Genomic DNA, 18,108 nt, shown 5'->3' on the forward strand with positions numbered 1-18,108 from the left:
TCCATCCCCACCTGCCTCCCGATTGGCCTTTGCCCTCCCCCGCTGAGGGACCATCTCTCAATAGCTCCCCCCCGAGCCCAGCCGAAAAGGCTCCGGCCTGGTAGCCGCGCCTTGCTCCAGCCTCCCTTCAGCGACGCTCCCCGGCGGGGCCGGGGCCTGGTGGGGCTGGGCCGGGCCGGGCCGGGCCCCGCGGCTGAGGGGAGGCCGGGTAGGAGCGGGGGGGGGGGCCGGCGGGGCCTGCCCGGGGGGCTCCGGGTGACGGGAGAGGACCCGAGCCTGGAGCCTGGCTGCCGAGCGGGGCGCTCTGGGGGTGGCGGGGCTGCTTCGGCGTCTGCCCCCTTCTGTGGGGGCTTTCGGCCCGCGGGGGCTGGAGCAGGGGCGGGTGTGGGGGGGAGATGTGGGCCGGGGGGAGCAGGGCGCCGGGGCTGCCTCCTGCGGGGTCCTGCAGGGGCTGCGACTCAACCGTAGCTGTTTGGGCTAACAGTGAGGTATGAAAAGCTGTCTTTTAAGAATAGGAAAAAAAGCTTTTTTTGGCCTTTTTTCTACTTATTTTTCTTTTTGTAAACCTTGAAGCTGTTGAGGTGACAGTTAAATTTAAGCAGGACTCGGCGGGCAGCTCCCAGCTGCACAGCCCCAGTCCCAGGGCGCAGTCCCCACCCGGGCTCTGTGCTCCCAGCGCTGTTTTCAGAAGGAAGCCGAGCGGTGGCTTCTGTCAGAGCCAAGGCTCGGGTGGGTGCGCGGTTCGGCTCTGTGTGGCTGGGCTCTGAGCGCAGGCACCTGCCGGGGACGTGAGCCCCAAATCTTCCAGAGCTCCGATAGCATTGGTGTCAGCAGCCAGAAAGCCAGACCCGCTCGGGGAGAGGCAGGCACCTGCCCCAAAGGTGCCCGGTGCCCTGTCTCAGTGACCCTACAAGGGATCTCCGTGTTTTCTCCCCAAATAACGCTGGGGATGCCAGTGCCTGGGCAGAGCAGCAGGACTCAGCCAAGTCGGGCTGTCCGTAGAGGACCGTTTTGTTTTGGTTCCTGTCTGGCAGATAGGGCAGCCCGTCAGGAGGCCGTGGCTGTGGCACCGGGCTCCTTTCATGTGGCCGGGGCTGACTTCAGCCCCCGTGCGTGGGCCGGGCTGGATTGCAGCGGGGCTGCCCGGGCAGCAGGGTGCGGTGAGTGATGTCTGGGATATGCTCAGCTGACTGCGTTTATTTCGAGGGTTTGGAGAGTCTGCTACAGGGAGCAGTGCTGCTGGGGATCGCAAAGCCTTGCCCGATCCCTGCCATCAGTTCCCGGCCCCATTGCTGTAGGGTTTTTGCTGGTGACTTCCACCAGATCAGGGCAGACTGAAGCGTGAGGATGGTGCTGTCTGGCTGAGGGCTTTGGCCGCCCCTTGCAGTGCTCTGGGCGTCCCGTTGCTCTGCCTCTGTACGTATCCTGCCTTGGGAAGAGGAGCAGGATCCTAGTACCAGGTCACGGTGAGCAGCCTGGCACAGCGGTAAGCTCAGTTCTGCTTTGCCCTTTGAAACTTGTGATGGGAGCTGGCTGCTAGACGTGGCCAACCCCTCTCCTTATCAGCAGCTCGCTGCTGTTACGTGATAGTGGTGGAGTCTAGGGGAAAAGAATTGGAGCCTGTTTGTTCGTTTTTATAAGAGCACATTAGTTCCCATGTAGTTCTTCTGCAGCCTTTTACTTAAGCTCTTTTCAATGGGACAAGCAGATCAAATCTTTGTCCCAGAAACATTATTAGAGGGTGTGATGGTTCACAGCTGATGATGTTATTCTACCAATGCTCTGTGAGGTTTTTCTCTACCCTTTCCAAGCCTTTTTAAAGCAAGTAGAATTTCTTCTGCGTTGGCAAATGTGAACGTATTTGTCCTTGCTGCTACTGAGACACAGAGGTCAGGGAAGTGTTTCAGAGGAGGAGAAAGGAGCACAATTATTTAGAGAAAATCATTCTCAACGGTGTTGATTTAGAAGAGTGAGGAAGCGGAGGGGAGAGAGGACACTTTTGGAGAGGTCTGCCGGGTGAAGGTTGTGTGCTGGAACCTCCCCTAGAACTAGGGCTTGTTGGCACGCACGTTGCCACCTCAGCACGCAGTTGATCTTTCCAGGTCTGTGTGTCTTTGTTCCATGTGACGTCCCTTGTGCAGCACAGCACATGGCAGTCGCGAAAGCAAATCCCATTTCAAAGTCTCTGTCAGCAGGGGTGAATCAAAGGGAGGGTCTGTCAGCTGGGAGTGACTCCTCAGAAGACCTCGGAAGAGCCTCAGCGCTGAAGACAGGTTTGTGGCCACAGTCCTGAGTGGTCTGTGGGGAAGGTGCTCCCGAGCACCTCGTGAATTGCCTGACAGATGACACAGGGCTGTGCTGATTCTTCCCGACCGGTGAGTCACCCAGCATCTACCAGGGAAGCTACCTGCTGACTCCTGTCATTCAGGCTGCTGGTTCTGCTGTGCCAGCCAGGGCTAAATTCAAACTGGGAGAATTTTTCTGAGGTGAATCCTGGATTAACTATAGCACACAGACTACTAGAGGGCTATCTCTGGCAGCACACATCTCTAAGAGGGCAGTTGGTCGTGGTTTTCTGGATCTGTCAGCGGTGACCACATCTCTGGGGAGTGCCAGGAGAGGTGACAGGACTCCGTGGTTGCGTTCAGCTCCTAGGCAGTGTATTAACAGTGAGGGCTGCTGTTATGGGGTATGAAGAAGAGAGGATCTGTGTAAGGTGACACTGAATCAGGAACAGCTCAAAACTCTAATCCTGCTTTACAGTACTGTGTGCCAGCATCCACTCAAGCTTCCAAGATGATTGTGGAACCAAGCGAATGATAAACTACTGTTGCTTCTGCTGCTGTGACGCTTAGCAAAGCCACTGGCATGGGTGCGAAGCATGCGGGATTTCATGGATAGTGGAGCAGAATAATGGAGCAGTGTAGGGCCTGGTGGACAGAAGGATGGGAGAAAACATGAATGTTCTCTCCAGAAAGGCAACTCAGAAAGTTTCAGCAGGAGATGGGAAGCCCTGTCTTACCATTTTTTGCAGGTGAAGTGTAAGGTAGGGCAGGCAAAAGAACTGAGCTCCACAACTCCTGTGATTCTGACTGTGTAGCTCTCTGCTGCCAGAGAGTTTGGCCTTAGGAAACTCATCGGGTAGGACTGCACCCAGTCCTGGGTTTGTCAACTGCCAGTTTGCACAGATGCTGCTCTGTGTTTGAGAGGTGCGATGTGACAGCAGAGTTTGTCTCTGTCTGAGGATGCCATGCGTTGCTGCCGAGTCTTGATTTCTTCTATGAACCTGCCAAAGCTCAAATCACAAAATTACTCCAGCTTAGTATTCCACTGTGTTGAAGGTGCGTGTTGCTCTGATACAAGATCCTGGTTTTACACCGAGTGCCCTAATGGCTGTGTGCAGGGCAGGTGGTGTTTGTTCTGTTGTGTAATGCAGTCCTTCTGATGACGGTAATTTATGGAACAAGCAGGAAGCAGTTGTCCAGGGGCCTAATGGAAGGGATGTGCTTTTTTAGCTCTGAATCACAACTAATTTAATGTTCCTTTTTCTCTGCTGTTGTTGTCCTGTGCTGTGCTTGACCTGGACCAGAAAGAAGGCAGGATGCTCCAGTCCATGATGTCTGTGATGAGATTCTCTGTGTCTGACAACATCACACACTCTACTGCCCTGGTGACAGCACTAGATAATGTGACAACTTTGTCCCCAAAAACAATGCAGGTGATCAATGACACCAACATCACTGTGCCACACAAGTGCCTCCTGTTGCTCTATGAGGACATTGGGAAATCCAGGTGAGAAGGAGAAAATGGGATCACAGTCTGACCCTGGGCCAAGGGAAAGAGCTTTTCTTCTCAGAGTTTGGGAGAGAAGGGACTGGGGCTAGTACCTTGCCTTCTGGATGCTGAAGAACAGGAAAAAAAATGTTTTATTTACTTTTTGCAGAGTCCGCTACTGGGATCTTTTGCTCCTGGTTCCCAATGTGCTTTTCTTTATGTTTCTTCTCTGGAAGCTGCCCTCTGCCAGGGCCAAAATCCGGGTCACTTCCAGCCCAATCTTCACCACATTCTACATACTAGTGAGTACCACTGTGTGCTTTTGAACTGCTTGAAGGAGTGTTTTTTATTACCACTCATGAACAGTATCACCAAAGCAGTGGAGAGAGAGAGAGAGCCTAGACCAAATTACACAGGGATGAAACTTATTTTTAGTTGGAGGTATATTACCAGGAGTAGACACTATTTCACTATTGAACTGCATCTTTCAGATTCTGGGAATGTCTGTATCTGGATATGGGTGGTTTCTGTTCTGTGGTGACTTATTTTCCTTCATTTGTTAATTTGTTGTCTTGTGATGTAGCATCTTATATTCTCCTTCCTCCTTACAGTAAGTCATGTGATGTGAAACTTTCTTCTGACTGAGGTAGTGAAAGTGAAACCCTGGAGAATAATTTTTGTTTCCCTCGTTGGAAAGCTTGGTCATCTAGTGTAGAAAACAGCAATGTGACATGGTTCTGGTTAGTCTGGGAATGTGGCAACCTTACCCAGTTAGTTTTTCCCATCATATCAAAGTGGCTGCTTGATGATATTCCTGTTATTACCTAAGATGGAAACATAACATAGGCAATACAGTCCCAGTTCTCAAACAGGCAAGATCTCATGTTCCCTTCTCCCCAATTCAGAAAAGCACAGGCAACTTCTGATCACGCTCACATGTGCTGATCTCTGAACATCAGTCCTACTAAGTGATGCTGCTCACAGGGCATTGTAAATGCAGCTAGGAACCTGCTTGGATTTGTGTGAAATGTCATTCAGAAGCTTGATCCTAGGTGTCCTTTGAGACCCTGGCTTGCCTCCAAGCGGCATGATGTGCCTGCTCTTTCTCAGTGAGATTAGTACAGGCTGTGTAAATAAATGGGTGTTTGAACTGGGCTAGATGGGAGGCGTCCTGCAGGCAGCATACGGGTACTGGCATGGCAAAACCCATAGTGCATCAAAACAGAATGTAAGCTGGTAGCCTCAGCTGAATCTTTGGTGAGAAGTCTTACAGCTCCTACAGGTGCGAGGTGTGGGCACTGGACTCATGCAAAGTTTTGGGTAATCAGGACTATACCCAAATGCTCCAACTTTAAAAAAAAAAAAAAAAATGTTACTAGCTATTTCCAGCCTGGATTTAAGTCTTCCGTTCCGTTTCCAGTAACGTGGAGGGGTCAGCAAGAAGTTAATTCCAAAGGCTTTGAAAAGTAAAACTGAGAAACCCAAGGAAAGAAAAAAGTCATCTGACTGTGTGCTGTCAGCTTCTTCAAAACAGAGTGAGAAGTAGAACGTGATGAAACAGCCTTAGAGAAAAGTGCTTTTCACTCAGTTTGATCTTCTGGATTTTGTTTTGGGGAGATGAGGATGTTAAGTGTGTTCTGTGAGGATTTCCTTTCAAATGGCTGTTTGACACATTTTGAAGGAATGCTTTCTTGTGGAGTCAGTGATTAAAGCTAAATTAATAGCTTTGGAAGGGTCTCTGCCTTCTTAGAGAGGAAACAAAAAGGGTGTGTTTTCCTCTCTGAGTAGTTGCTGCTCCAGAACACGTTATATTCAGGGACCCTTCTGTTTTTGTTAGTGTTTTGTCTTCAATTTTTGACCCCAGAAGGAAATGTCACATTATTGCTCTGTGCAGTTGCATCCCCTCTTCCTCTAAGGAGGAAGCAACCTGCAGTAGGTGACTTACTGGTTGTTTCCATTCTCCATCCATCTTGGAATCAGCTTGGACTTCCCATTTTGTGGTAGATGTAGTTGTCTCATACCTTCATCATTTGTCTAAATTAGCCTTTGACTTGGAGAATTTAACTGAAAAAATCTATCTTCTCAGAGGGTAAGACTGCTCAGCAGAGGGTAGATAAATCCAACTGAGGTCTTAATTGCAGAGTATGGCTGTGACAGCACAGGGGCTGGCAAATTAGCCTTGCTGTGCTCTGTGTTGCCATGCTTAAATGGTGCATGAGCTGACTCAGGTACCTTGATGTTGCTCTGTGTGCTGGGATAACATGATTTAAAGCTGTTGGCTGCGTTGACTTACCTTCTGCATTCCTGAGTGTTGCCAGTGTTGAGGGAAAGAACTGTGGATTTCAACTTTATCGTGGATCTGAGGTGTGGTAGTTGGTATGAAGTGGCTTCTGTTATCTGATGCCATTGGTTTGTTCAGTCATACCAAGCACTTCAGCTTTTAACTTGGAGGGCTTTATTTTGTCTGACCTTTCTCCTGCCCAGCCTCAGCAGACCGAAGGGTGGGAAGGCCTACATTATAAAAGCACGGTTGTAAAGGAGTGGATGAGGTTCTTCAGAACTGTTTAATCTGACAGTTGAGAAAATATGCACCTTCATAAATTCGAAGCCAGTACCCCCACGCCTGACAAGCCTGAGGAATTTTCTGCAGGAAATTAAATTGAATCTATTACGTGGAGTTCTCAGTACACGTTATCAGGCTTCGAAGCTGACTTGGGAACAATATGCCAAAAGGGTGTCTGGTTACTGCTCCATGTGTGCCTTTTGACATGAGCTTATTTTTGATATCTCTTCATGTAGGTGTTTGTGGTGGCTTTGGTTGGTATCGCCCGTGCTGTTGTCTCCATGACTGTGAGTGCCTCTGATGCTGCCACAGTTGCTGATAAGGTAGGTACAGTACGCATTTTAGAGGCTCCGCTTCATGCGGGTCTGGGCACAGCATTCTGCTACTGCTTCCCTTTTACTTGCATGCAAGAAGAATGTGTTTTTGTTTGCACTACTCACAGCTTATGTGGGCTACGGAATCCTATTCTGATAGCTGTATCTAATAGATCACAAGAGCCAGGGCTGTAAAACAATGGACTTCCTAAATTAGACACAAACAGTGGCAGTTAAACTTTCCTGCAGATGGAAAGCTGTGCTTTGCAAGAGCTAAACAAACACTTGGATACCCTTAGTGGATAGGCAATACCTGGCCTTTGTTGCTCTTGCTATATTTGAAGGGCTCTTGGAAAAATACTGAAGTCTTTTGTGTTGAAAGCAAATAAAACAGAATTCCCTTTTTGTCCTGGTATCTGAATGTCCTTGCAGTTTCTCTGAGCAGAGGGTGAACCCTTAGCAAACAGGAAATAGCTTTGTACGTGCTGTTCCTTTGTAATCATTTGACTTGCAACAGAATATTACCTAAAACAGAAAAAAAAACCTCTGCTGCTTGAGCTGTTGGACGAAGAAGGGCTGCCCAGAGTACAGGTCTTCTACCGTTATTCTCTGGGATCAGTGTGATTCTCTTGCTTTCCCCTTAAAAGCATTTTAAGGCATTGCTTGTTGTGAGTAGCTGGAAGTTTGTAGCACTTTCATTCACCTCTGTTGAACAGATGTATGTCCAGGACTGGAATAATGAGAAGAGGTGAGAAGGTGCTTTCACCTTGCTGAGAAGTCGTGCAGGAAGACAGACATTTGGTTAATTTTTCCTGTGGGCTCATGTTCTAATATGTCTTCTGGTTCTATTTTTTCTCATATGCACATATATTTTTCTCGTGTATATGTGCACATACATGAGGGAGAACATCTCAGAAACTATAAATATATTGTCTGGGATGTCTTACCGCATGCCTCTTAAAATACTGTGTATATTCAAGGGTACCAGTGCTCAGAAAAAAGGGATAAATAAGCCAGAATCAGGGTTCTTGTCCTAAGTGTGGCCCTGGCTTATTGTATGACTTTCTGGAAAGTCACTTCACCTGCTTTTTGTCTGATCTTGTTTCACCAAATGAAGCCTGGGAATTAAAAATGACAAGCTGAAAGCTATTCAGTTATAGAGTTAATATACTCTGGATTTGGGGACGAAAATCCAGACCTCCTCCTTGGAGGGGGACATACTACTGAATTTATTCAGTTATAACGTTACTGCAGGATTTTCTGCTTTAAGAACTGGCCCTGTTTGATGTTGCACTTCTAAGATCATCTTGGGTTGTTGCTTCTTGAGAGTACAGCAGAAAGTGCATTTCCATGACGAATGACAGATCCGCAAACGGTGGCCACTCTGTCTCTCTGCAGGCAAGCTGTTTGCTTTCTCTCACACAACTGTTCTGTTCAGATAGGATCAGACCTTGGGACAAGCATAAAATTAGCATCCCTACAAAGCACGAGGAAGGTTTGTAGAAATGACCTGTTCCATTCAGAGGCAGCTATCCCCTGGAGCAGAGAATGGAGTTTTGCTGTATTAACTTCTAACTGGTTCCTGGCTCCTTCTAATCATGTTTGTCTGGTTTCTGTTATCCCTCAGATCCTGTGGGAGATCACAAGGTTCTTCCTTCTGGCGATTGAGCTGAGCGTGGTGATTCTAGGCCTTGCCTTTGGTATGTCCCAGGAGTTTGAGTGCTTTGAATGTTCCCTATTCCCTTTCTTTTCACAGATGCTGTATTTGTAAGCTTGTAGAAATGCTAATCCTACAAAGTTAAAGGGTTCCAGAATAAAGACAGAGGAAAAATTAGTTTGTTAGAAATTGCTGAAAGCCTGATTACGTTCATGATTCTATGGCTAGTACCATTGCAAGATTTATTTGTGCTTTGTGTATGTATGTGGTGAAGGAGTGTACAGCTTCGGTGAAGACCTTTATGCAAAGATTAACTGTCTGATCTTTGCTTAAATCGCTTTTTATTTAAAGAAGATGGTTACTTCTGGGGGTCCTTCTGTCTCCTTCCCACCTTGGTTAGTTTGAGTCCATCCTGGCTTCATTCAGTCCATTCAGCTGTACTTGTAGTCTGTCACTCTACTTGCAGCTGTACAAGTAAAAACACTATTTGAAGCACCTCTTGCTGTGGGTGAAAGGTGGGGGAGAGGGTAGCCATCTCCATCACATCAGCCATTAAAGCATCTGAGCACTGCCTCTTTCCTCTTTGGTGGGGTTATAGAATAATTTAGGTTAGAAGGAGCTTATGGAGATTGACTGCTCCAACATATTTCAGTGCAAATCTTTCTAAATTACGCAAGACCTTCTCCCATCCTCTAATCCAGTCTCCCATCAACATTTTTCCTGGGAATAAATTAAAACCTGTCCATGGTGATGATAATAGAATCATTCCTGATTTTTGTTTGTAATCCAAGTGACAGGACTGGGTTCCTCACTGTATGTTAGTGTGGGCAGGAGGAAGCAATTAAAAACCTGTTATTCTACAAGTATTACTTTGCCTCTGAAAGGCTCAGCTCTCCAAATGGGAGCAGTTGACAGGGGTTAAGCAAGCTTTAAACTTCCCTTGAAGGCCTGTGGAAATAAGTTTTCTTTAATTGGTTTTGGAGAGGACTGATTTCTAGCAGGGATGGGATTGCAATCTGAGTCACTTCTGTATTCCTTAACTCCAGGTCATCTGGAGAGCAAGTCGAGTGTGAAACGCGTTCTGGCAATCACTACAGTGCTGTCTCTGGCATATTCTGTCACCCAGGTGAGTACATCAGAGCAGAAGAGTTAGCCTTTGCAAAAGGGGTGACTTGCCATGGAGTTTGTTAGGTGTGGGATTCCTGGAATGTGCAGGAAGCGGCAGCTTTGCTCTCTGGATAAAGTTTTGGGGGAACACTGGGTGCTTGTGGTGGAGGATGAAGCTCCCGAGAGCACATGCTAGACCCAATCACCCTGTTGTCTCCATGGTGGGAATACCTCAGTCAAGGTCAAGAAATGAGATGGATTGCCTTGTTCATTGAATCTTGGAACAGGAGTGAGTGTTTTTCACATCTGAGCCACAGATTTTGGGTCTAGCCTTAAGTACAATCAAAACTAGATGGAGACAACCAAAGTGCCCTTGTCAGTACGGGCTGTGCACTGTGACTCTTGTCTCTTTGAGAGATGAGAGCTCTTGCATCCCTTCAAATGAGCAGCTGGCTTGCTAGCTTGGTTATTAGCTGTGTCTCCCTCTCTCTGGACAATGCAGTGTGTGTCTGGGTTTATTTTTCTCATTGATGTGTAAGTGCTCAGCTCTGCGCCTCTATTTGGGGCGGCACCAGAACAACACACAGAACATTGTTCAGTGATCAGGCCCTGGTGTGTGGAGGCAGTGAACTGATCATTACCACATGATATCCTGGAGGAGCCTGATTAAGTATCAGGTGTTTGAGAACCGTATCAGAGGCTGATAATGCTTACAAATTCTTTTCTCTCTCCACTGTCTGTATGGTAGCTCCTGTTCATATCATTTCTCAGGGATTCAAGTGAAGAAGACAGTCTCCTTTCCTAACTCCTGCACAAGTGCAGGCATTTATATTCTGGATGTTGCAGCAGGAAAGGTGTACTTCAGAGATGGAAATAGGAGTGGAACTGTTTCAAATAGCTGGCTGCTTGAAACCACTCTCCTCCCTTCCTTCAGTCTCTTCTCTGGAATGTCACTGATGCTGTTTCCCTTTAGATGCTGATTCTTGCCACCTTTTTTTCCTATCACTTGTTTTCTATTTTTTTTCCTGTTCCGGATGAACATAACTTGGCCTAAGCAGGGTAGCAGTTAGGTCTTAGGTGTGGTAGAGACAACTGTTAACTGAACTTTCAACAGTCTTGTTTATACACACACCTACTGTAGTGAGGATGCTGACGGTCCTAGTATAGTGATGGTGTCACTTCTCTCCTAGGGGACCTTGGAAATCCTGTACCCTGATGCCCACCTCTCAGCAGAAGACTTCAACATCTATGGTCATGGAGGGAGACACTTCTGGCTTGCCAGCTCCTGTTTCTTCTTTCTGGTAAGTATGAGGCACATGTTATGCACTCTGACAGCCTCTTTATAATTTATGAATGGAGCAGGGAGGAAGATTAGAGCGTAATAAGGTCCTAGGCCACCTCCTGCCTGATACAGTGCAGCATGATGCTTTTCATGAGACAGGGAAGCTGAAGCAAAAAAGTTTGTGTAAGCTGTGGCAACTGAATCTGAGCTGAGCTCAGATGTTCTTTGCTCCCTTGTTTCTCGGTGACCGGACTTTGTGTGCTGATGGGGTGAGGTGTGGAGCCCTCACATGTACTCTGGTTTTAATGTCAGGGAGCTGTGACCCTGGCCTGAGACATGTAGGAAGTGTGTGACACTACTCACTGCCTCTGTGAGGCCTCCTGAGTTCAGCTGCCGAGCAGCCATGGAACAGTTATTTCTTTGTCTCAACAGGTCTATTCCTTCGTGGTGATTCTTCCAAAAACTCCTCTTAAGGACCGGATTTCTCTGCCTTGTAAGTGATTGTAGTGGGTTCCATCGTACTGCTGGGGACAGCATCATGATAATACATAGGTGGGAATAAGAGGTTCCTGTATGTGATTGTGCTGCAGATACATCCTGCTATTTAAGGGTACAGAAACATGGCAAAGGACTCAAGTTATCACTGCAAAGTAGGGTGTTGTGCCTTTTGGAGGACAGGGTGAGAGGAATTGCATTGCAACTTCAACAGCAAATCAATTACATTAAGGAAACAAGATGTAGTAGTTTGGTTCTTGATGCAGATGTAAGTATATAATCTTCCAAGAGCAATAAGAATTGGCTTCTTAATAATGATTTGCTTTTGAAATGCACATATGATGTTGAAGTGTCCATGATGGTCAGCCTGTGAGAAAAGCAGCTTCCAATCAGCCTCTAATAAGTTCTATCCGGGCATTTACTTTAAGATGCTTTTCTATTGTTGGTGCGTGCTGTTTATTTGGTGGTGCAATATCCGCAGTCCTTGAACAGGGAGAGAGGCTGCTACTAAGATACTTACATTGCACTGTGCTTTCTCTGTGTAGTGCTGGTATCCACATGTGGGTGCCTGGAGGGAGTTGGTATGTGGCACAGGGCACAAGCAGGCAATCCTGGGTCCAATCTGCCTAGTCCAGCATGCCTGCTGCTCCTGTCCGGGTGTCCTGAGCAGTTTTGCTAGTCTGCAGATCAAAAGGGCACAATTTCTGGTTCAGCTGGGGAAATTATTGGAAATTATTTTTTTTTTCTTACGTCTGAATGTATGAGTGACAGTGGTTCCAGATGTTTGCTTGTAACATCTTTGCACGTGTTGCCATGGCCACATGCTTTCAAAACCTGTCTTCTGTGTGTGTGTTTGTGTATACACATGCAGGAGGGTCTGGTTTAGCCCATTATACCTCTATCAGTCCTGGCAGTATGGGGCAGGAAAAAGTGCTCTTAGCTCTTAAGAGCTCATAAAACAACCAAAATGCTGAGGTGCTTATGTTGGGTTTGCCAGCTCTGTCAGACAGGACCTATTATTTTCACAGTGCTTGTGGGGTTGAGCTTCATCCTTGTGTTCATATCTTTCCCACAGCCAGGAGGAGTTTTTATGTTTATGCTGGAATCCTGGCACTGCTGAACCTGGTGCAGGGCCTGGGCAGTGCCCTTCTCTGCGTGGATATCATCGAAGGACTGTGGTATGTATGCTGGGAGGGAGCTCCACAGCCCACTCTCATGTTGCATTTGTGTCCGTTAACACTGCCTGTCTCAAGAAAACAAACCTCCAAGGTGTTCGTAAGGAGGAATGAAGTTACTGGTTCTGTTTCATGCCAAAAGAATTCCTAAATCATCAGGAAGCTTGCAGTAGGGAAACTTCTGGAGTGCATGCTTCACAGTGGTCTTGAGGTGGTGAAAGAGAAGGTTAGTTTGACTCCACTGATGCCTGGCCACTGGCTTGTTTCACAGATAATAAGGGAGTAAATAGCCTGTTTGCTCGGAATAGCATGGAGATGCTCATGGTCATATCTGGAGTCTCATTCTGCAGAGATCAGTCATCTTCCAGTCATCAAAATTAGCAGCGCTGGGGCTTGGAACCTGCAGCATGGCATGGTTTCCTCTTGAGCCTCTAGGAGAGGTGACACGTTGGTGGCAGAGTCTGTTATTTTGCATCAGTCTGAAATTGTTTAGCAGAAGACTCTTGTGCTGTGTTTGCATGCTGGAGGGAAGTGGGATCATATCCTCTGGGGGCGTGTGGCTGGGGTTGTCCAGCGGTATTCTTTGAGTACTAAATGTCTTCATGTTCCCGTTTGCAGCTGTGTTGATGCTACCACGTTCCTTTACTTCAGCTTCTTTGCACCTCTCATCTATGTGGCATTCCTGAAAGGCTTCTTTGGGTGAGTAGCTAGGAACAGGGATTTAGGGGGCATATATTGTTAATTGTTCAGCACCTGACTCTTCTCAGTCTGCAGAGAAAGGCAGTGACTAGAATGCCAGCTAAGGAAATACTTCTTATTTCTAGCCTTGCTGTTTTTCTTGCATGACCCAGTGCTGGTCACTTCTTTTGTATGCAAAGTTGAGCCAATATTTGTATTCCTCTTGAACACTTAAGGGGGGTCACGTCAGTGTCTGCATCCTGTTGGTGCAGAGTTCTGCTGCTGAAGTTGGTAACTAAGTGGTGAGTGAGAGACTGAGTCCTGAAGGATTAATCGGGCACCTGAGTGGATTTTTAATAGGTTTGTGGTAAGGATCTGGGAGTAAAGTAACCCCTTAGCTGGGGATCCCCATACAACGGGGCAGTCACTAGCTAAAAGCACTCGGCAGTGTTTATTACTGGGTTGAGGGTGCCGCCGTGTGGCCACTCAGGAGATTCATCTAGATTGGAAAAGTGTGTTGTGTAGGCCGCACCTTTTATTGTCCACGAGCAAGAAGCGTCAGGCTTTTGAACCACCAAGAACAAAAAGTACTCCTAAAATACCAAAATGTCTCTGCTCTCTACTGAAATCAGAAGGGAACAGTTTCTGGAGCTAGACCTGTAACAGAGGCATGTAATCTCTGTGAGATGAAGACACATGTAAATTATTTGTATTTTGATGTTCCTGATGTGCATGAATGGAACATGGGGTGGAATCCTGTTGCTACCAGTAGCCAGGCCAGCTGTGGAGTCCACTGATGTTTGGATGCTAAGCATTGCCCTCAGTGCTTCAGAACTCACAGAGGAGAATATGCTTCCCACACTGACGTTAGGACTCTGCCATTTTTATCTTTCCCACATAGCCCGGTCCTAAGCTACATTTAGCGGAATTTCATGGCAGTCACTTCACTAGGTGTATTTCAGGGCTGAACACTCATGTGAAGGGTTCTTTAGGACCTGAACATGTGGGTTTTGGTGCTGCTGAGTTTCAGTTAAAGATAGGTGGCTGTGATGAGACACTGCATTGCTTTAACATGTGTTCTAAATCTTTAATAACTCCAGGTCTGAGCCGAAGATCCTTTTCTCCTACAAATGTCAGGTGGATGAGCCTGAAGATGTGGATGTGCACCTACCCCATCCGTATGCTGTTGCCAAGAAGGAGGGAATGGACTCTGGGTTCTACTCCAGCACTCAGATTGACACCACAGCGTACCTGGATGACGTAGCCTCTATGCCATATCACGTGGGCAGCATCAACAGCACAGACAGTGACCGCTGGAAAGCCATCAACGCCTAAGGCAGGGCTACCCCTTCACATGCTGCCTCGTTCCTTTCCTCCTAAACACCCTGATACACAGCTGTTAGGATGTCCATTGGATGTCTGTCCTTGGCTATCTGCCATGGCTTTCTTCAGTTCCTTAGGATTTCTGAAACATATTGTGGAACTAAGTTGGCAACCCAAATCCCGTTGGAAAGAACACTTTGTCACTACCTGAAAACAATCTAAATGGCTCTCTTCATAAACCTATGAACACCGAACCTTCGTGATCCTCCATGTTCCAGATGTGAATCTGATCCAGAAGACAGGCCCGACTGGCACCTCTTGCCTTTCAGTGACTGACAGCGCTTGTCTGCCAATTGAGGGAGTGGCATTTAGGGATGATGCTATTGATCTGACTGCTTTATTCTATACAAATTGAAAGAGTTTGGTGGCTTAAACCAAAGATGGTCTTCCTGGGATTTCTCAAGCAGTACAACTGTCTGGGTCTTGTCATAACGTAACAGCACAAGCAGCAATAGCAGTGTCTCAAGGGGGAAGCCAGTCAGCTGGGCTCACCTCTGGTTTCAGCTAATGCGAATGAAAGCTATAAATTGCTAGGGTTTACAAGGACTGCGTTGTGAGTGTGTGGGGAGGAGAAGAGGTATGAAGAGGAATGAACTGTCCAGTGTGCCCTGGGACTATTCTGGGGAGCACAAGCTAGTAGCTTACCAGCATGGATGTGAACTGACAGAGCAATAGGGAGACAGAAAGAAGGACAGACAGCACGGCTCAGCTGAGGTAGCTGTGGAACAGTACGGAGACAGCACTGCTGTGTGTCTGGGTTCACAGGGACATATCTAGGTAACAACACTGAGCCAGGGCTAAGTTACGAGAATAAAAACTGTGAGGTAGGGGTGTCTTACATCTGCACCCTGCTTTATGGCTCTTTCAGGGTCATGGAGAGGGCTGTGAGGGAAGCTGACGCTGCAGATGAAGGCTTCAGAGACATTCAGATGCCGGAGGCAGAGCAGAAGTCCATGATGAATCTGAGCTGTCAGTGTGTAGGGACTGGGAGCTCTCAAACACCGCAGGCATTCTGGAATCAAGCTGGCTGGTGTTCTGGGTTGGGAGATGGGTGCTCTGCTTCAGCTTCTGTTATGTTACAGTTCAGATCCCCAGATTTCTTCTGGTCTGAATAGGTTTTATGGCTTGTTACATTGGAAATAGTTATGTGCACGTGGAGTGTGGTTCATGTAAAGACTGTCTGGGACTTACTAATCTCTTCCACACTAGAATGGGGACTGTTGTCAGAGGTGTCTGGCATGCAGTTCCAAAACATTGTGTTCTAATCCAGGGACTGTTAGCTGAAAGCTGCAGTAGAGTGGTTTCTGAGACAGATTGTGCTCTCCAGGGATGAAGAGGTTTATTCTAGCTTTGGGGGTGCTTTTCTACCTGCGTCCCACAGGTAGGTGGAGATCTGCTATAGTAACTTTCCACTAAAAATGATAGAAAGAGGGAATTGGAAACACTTGAGTAATGTGTATATCTCTTGCCACAACTCACTGCTATTTCTGAAAAAGAATATTGATGTAAGAGTTTCTGTGAAATCATCATGCAGGGTGCAGTGTGCGGGTATTGGTTTGGGTCATGAATAGGTAGGGGGAAGCACTGGCTACTCGGTGTTCCCACCATAGGGGAAGAAACAGTTTGGATAAGAACACAAAGTTCATATCAGTTGCTAAACTATGCAGGCCCTCTGCTTATCTTTTTTTTTTTGTTAATAAGCAATGCAGCCTCTCTGTTCTGCTGCCTGTGGACTTTGCCCTGCAGGCCTCGAAGTAGCATCAACAACTTCTAAAAAAGAAAAAAAAAAAAAGGCTTCCATGTGTGAGAACTAAATTTTCCCATGTGGATCAACGGCCTTTTACATTTCCCTTCCTTGTAATGACTGTGAAAGGGGTGGACAAGCAGCTGGCCAAGTCAGTCCTTGCCACATTAGAGAGGTGTTCTGTGCTCCTCCCATTGCTTGCTGTGAATTGGCCTGAACCACACTTGCCTAGTTTAACAGGGATGGATGATGGATGTGGTGCCTGAATTGCCCTACTGCTCCTAATGCTGCTTACAATACCGATCCTGAGCTGCTGTTGGCAAGTGTGGGGAAACCTGCAGAGCTTCCCTGGAGCTGGTGGGCCTTGGACAGGTCTGAAAGATCTGAAAGTCTAAGCAGTTGAGAAATAAAGGAGCAAATACTTTTCTATCCCAAGGAATATTCGCTGACTAACACCCTGAGTGCAAGGACTTATCAGCCCTCCTTGGTGCAATGAAGAGCAGGTCCTGAATTTGCCTCCTTACCAGCTGAATTCAGAGCTGAAGGATCACCAGTGCAGGTGGTCAGCATGTCCATCCTGTCCTTTGCTGGCAGGGCTCCAGTATTTCTGGAGTGTCCTGTGTACTGCTGCTGAGGAGCTTCTGTGCTGGGTCATGGACTGACCTTCCTCCTGTTGTATGTGCATAGAGCGCTTTGGGCCATGTCCACAATGGTCCTCGAGCAGAAGTGTTGTGTGGGGGGTGCAAAGAGACTAAATATAGAACAAATGTATATATATTTTTTGTAAAATAAAGAAATAAAATTGTTTGGCATAAATGGTCATATGTTCTTTTTCAAATGATCCATGTTATGGAGGAAAATTATTTCAGATTTAAATAAAAATAAACCCTGAACAAGTTTGACAGATAATAGAGTTACATGATGTCTTTTTGTCAGAGGTAGATTTTTCCTTTTTGGAAGCCTATTCCTAGGGCAGTGCAGAGAGTGGTTTCCAGGTCTACAACAGAGTGAATTTCTCAATAACTAGGTCTTGTTTCCAGCCATGCTTAGCGTCAGGAGTCTCTGCTGTCGGTAAGCCTTCCCCTGTTTGGGAAAAGGCTTGTGTGGGAGCAGGTACTGACTGGTGCCCAGTTCCTATTCTGGGCCTTGAGATGTCTGTGGGCTTTTTCAGTACGAGAACTGGGTGCCAGCAAATTGAATGAGCAGGTGGCAGGTTAGAAATAGAGGCTTGCGAGTGGGTTTTGGGAAGAATCACTATGCACTTGCCTCACTTACACTTCTTCCTTGGTGCTAGCTGTTGGCCTCTTCCAGAAATGGTTTGGCTTTACCAAGAGCTTCGCTCTTTAGCTGGATGCGTGCAGTGTTTCTGTGCTGCTGTGCAAACAGCCACTGCTGCTTTGCCGTTCTGTAGTCTTGAGACTTCAAGCAATAGGAAAAGTTTCCAAAGTACAAGGTATTACACAAATAACAGAACATTCCCCACTCCTGGGAGCATGCTATAGAGCACAGGTAGTGATACCTTGCAGAGCAGCGTCATAGATACTCCCTTGGGGCTGCCCAGAGTCCTGTTGATGAGACGGCTGTGTGTCTGCAGTGAAGGGCAAGTATTAAACAGTTAAAAATGTTCTGGTGTAAAACTAAGATACCAAGACTTTATTAACTATTATGTGTGTAGTCACAGATGCACAAAATTGAATAGGTCATCATGTGGCCTGTATTTCTAGGAATCCAGAAAGTTTATCTGGAAAAGATCCTCCAAAGCTGCTGTCTCTAGGTCCAGCTGCTTGTGCTAAGCTCTTTTTTTCTTTTTTTTCTTTTTTTCCTTCACTTTAGCATGTGGGTCAGCTGTACTTGGAGCCAGGGCCCATGTCTGCAAAGGTCTGCGTGATCTGGAGCAGTGCATAAGGCCGGGCCAGGCGTTCCTGGGGTGGCAGAG

General features: G+C 47.0%; 1 protein-coding gene across 2 annotated transcripts; it reads left to right on the forward strand.

Moving 5' to 3' along the window:
- The first annotated feature begins 39 nt into the window (after window positions 1-39).
- Window positions 40-16,984, forward strand: TPRA1 (transmembrane protein adipocyte associated 1). Of its 2 annotated transcripts, none has more exons than XM_035337728.1 (11): window positions 40-208; window positions 3,590-3,792; window positions 3,944-4,076; window positions 6,574-6,660; window positions 8,279-8,351; window positions 9,355-9,434; window positions 10,606-10,716; window positions 11,130-11,190; window positions 12,268-12,370; window positions 12,986-13,066; window positions 14,146-16,984. In XM_035337728.1, the coding sequence occupies exons 2-11, from the start codon at window positions 3,602-3,604 to the stop codon at window positions 14,378-14,380; spliced, it is 1,155 nt and encodes a 384-aa protein (XP_035193619.1). In that variant the 5' UTR covers window positions 40-208; window positions 3,590-3,601; the 3' UTR covers window positions 14,381-16,984. The 2 variants fall into 2 exon arrangements, with proteins under 2 accessions (XP_035193619.1, XP_035193618.1); XM_035337727.1 differs by lacking the exon at window positions 40-208 and adding an exon at window positions 2,037-2,375.
- The last annotated feature ends 1,124 nt before the right edge of the window (window positions 16,985-18,108 follow it).

Source organism: Oxyura jamaicensis, chromosome 12 (genome assembly GCF_011077185.1).
Source record: "Oxyura jamaicensis isolate SHBP4307 breed ruddy duck chromosome 12, BPBGC_Ojam_1.0, whole genome shotgun sequence".
NCBI classification, from domain to species: domain Eukaryota; kingdom Metazoa; phylum Chordata; class Aves; order Anseriformes; family Anatidae; genus Oxyura; species Oxyura jamaicensis.

Coding starts and splice junctions, on each gene's coding strand:
- TPRA1 (XM_035337727.1), top strand. CDS start 2,343: ATGACACAGGGCTGTGCTGATTCTTCCCGACCG. Junction 2,376..3,589: donor GTGCTGATTCTTCCCGACCG/GTGAGTCACCCA, acceptor GACCTGGACCAG/AAAGAAGGCAGGATGCTCCA. Junction 10,717..11,129: donor GCTCCTGTTTCTTCTTTCTG/GTAAGTATGAGG, acceptor TTGTCTCAACAG/GTCTATTCCTTCGTGGTGAT.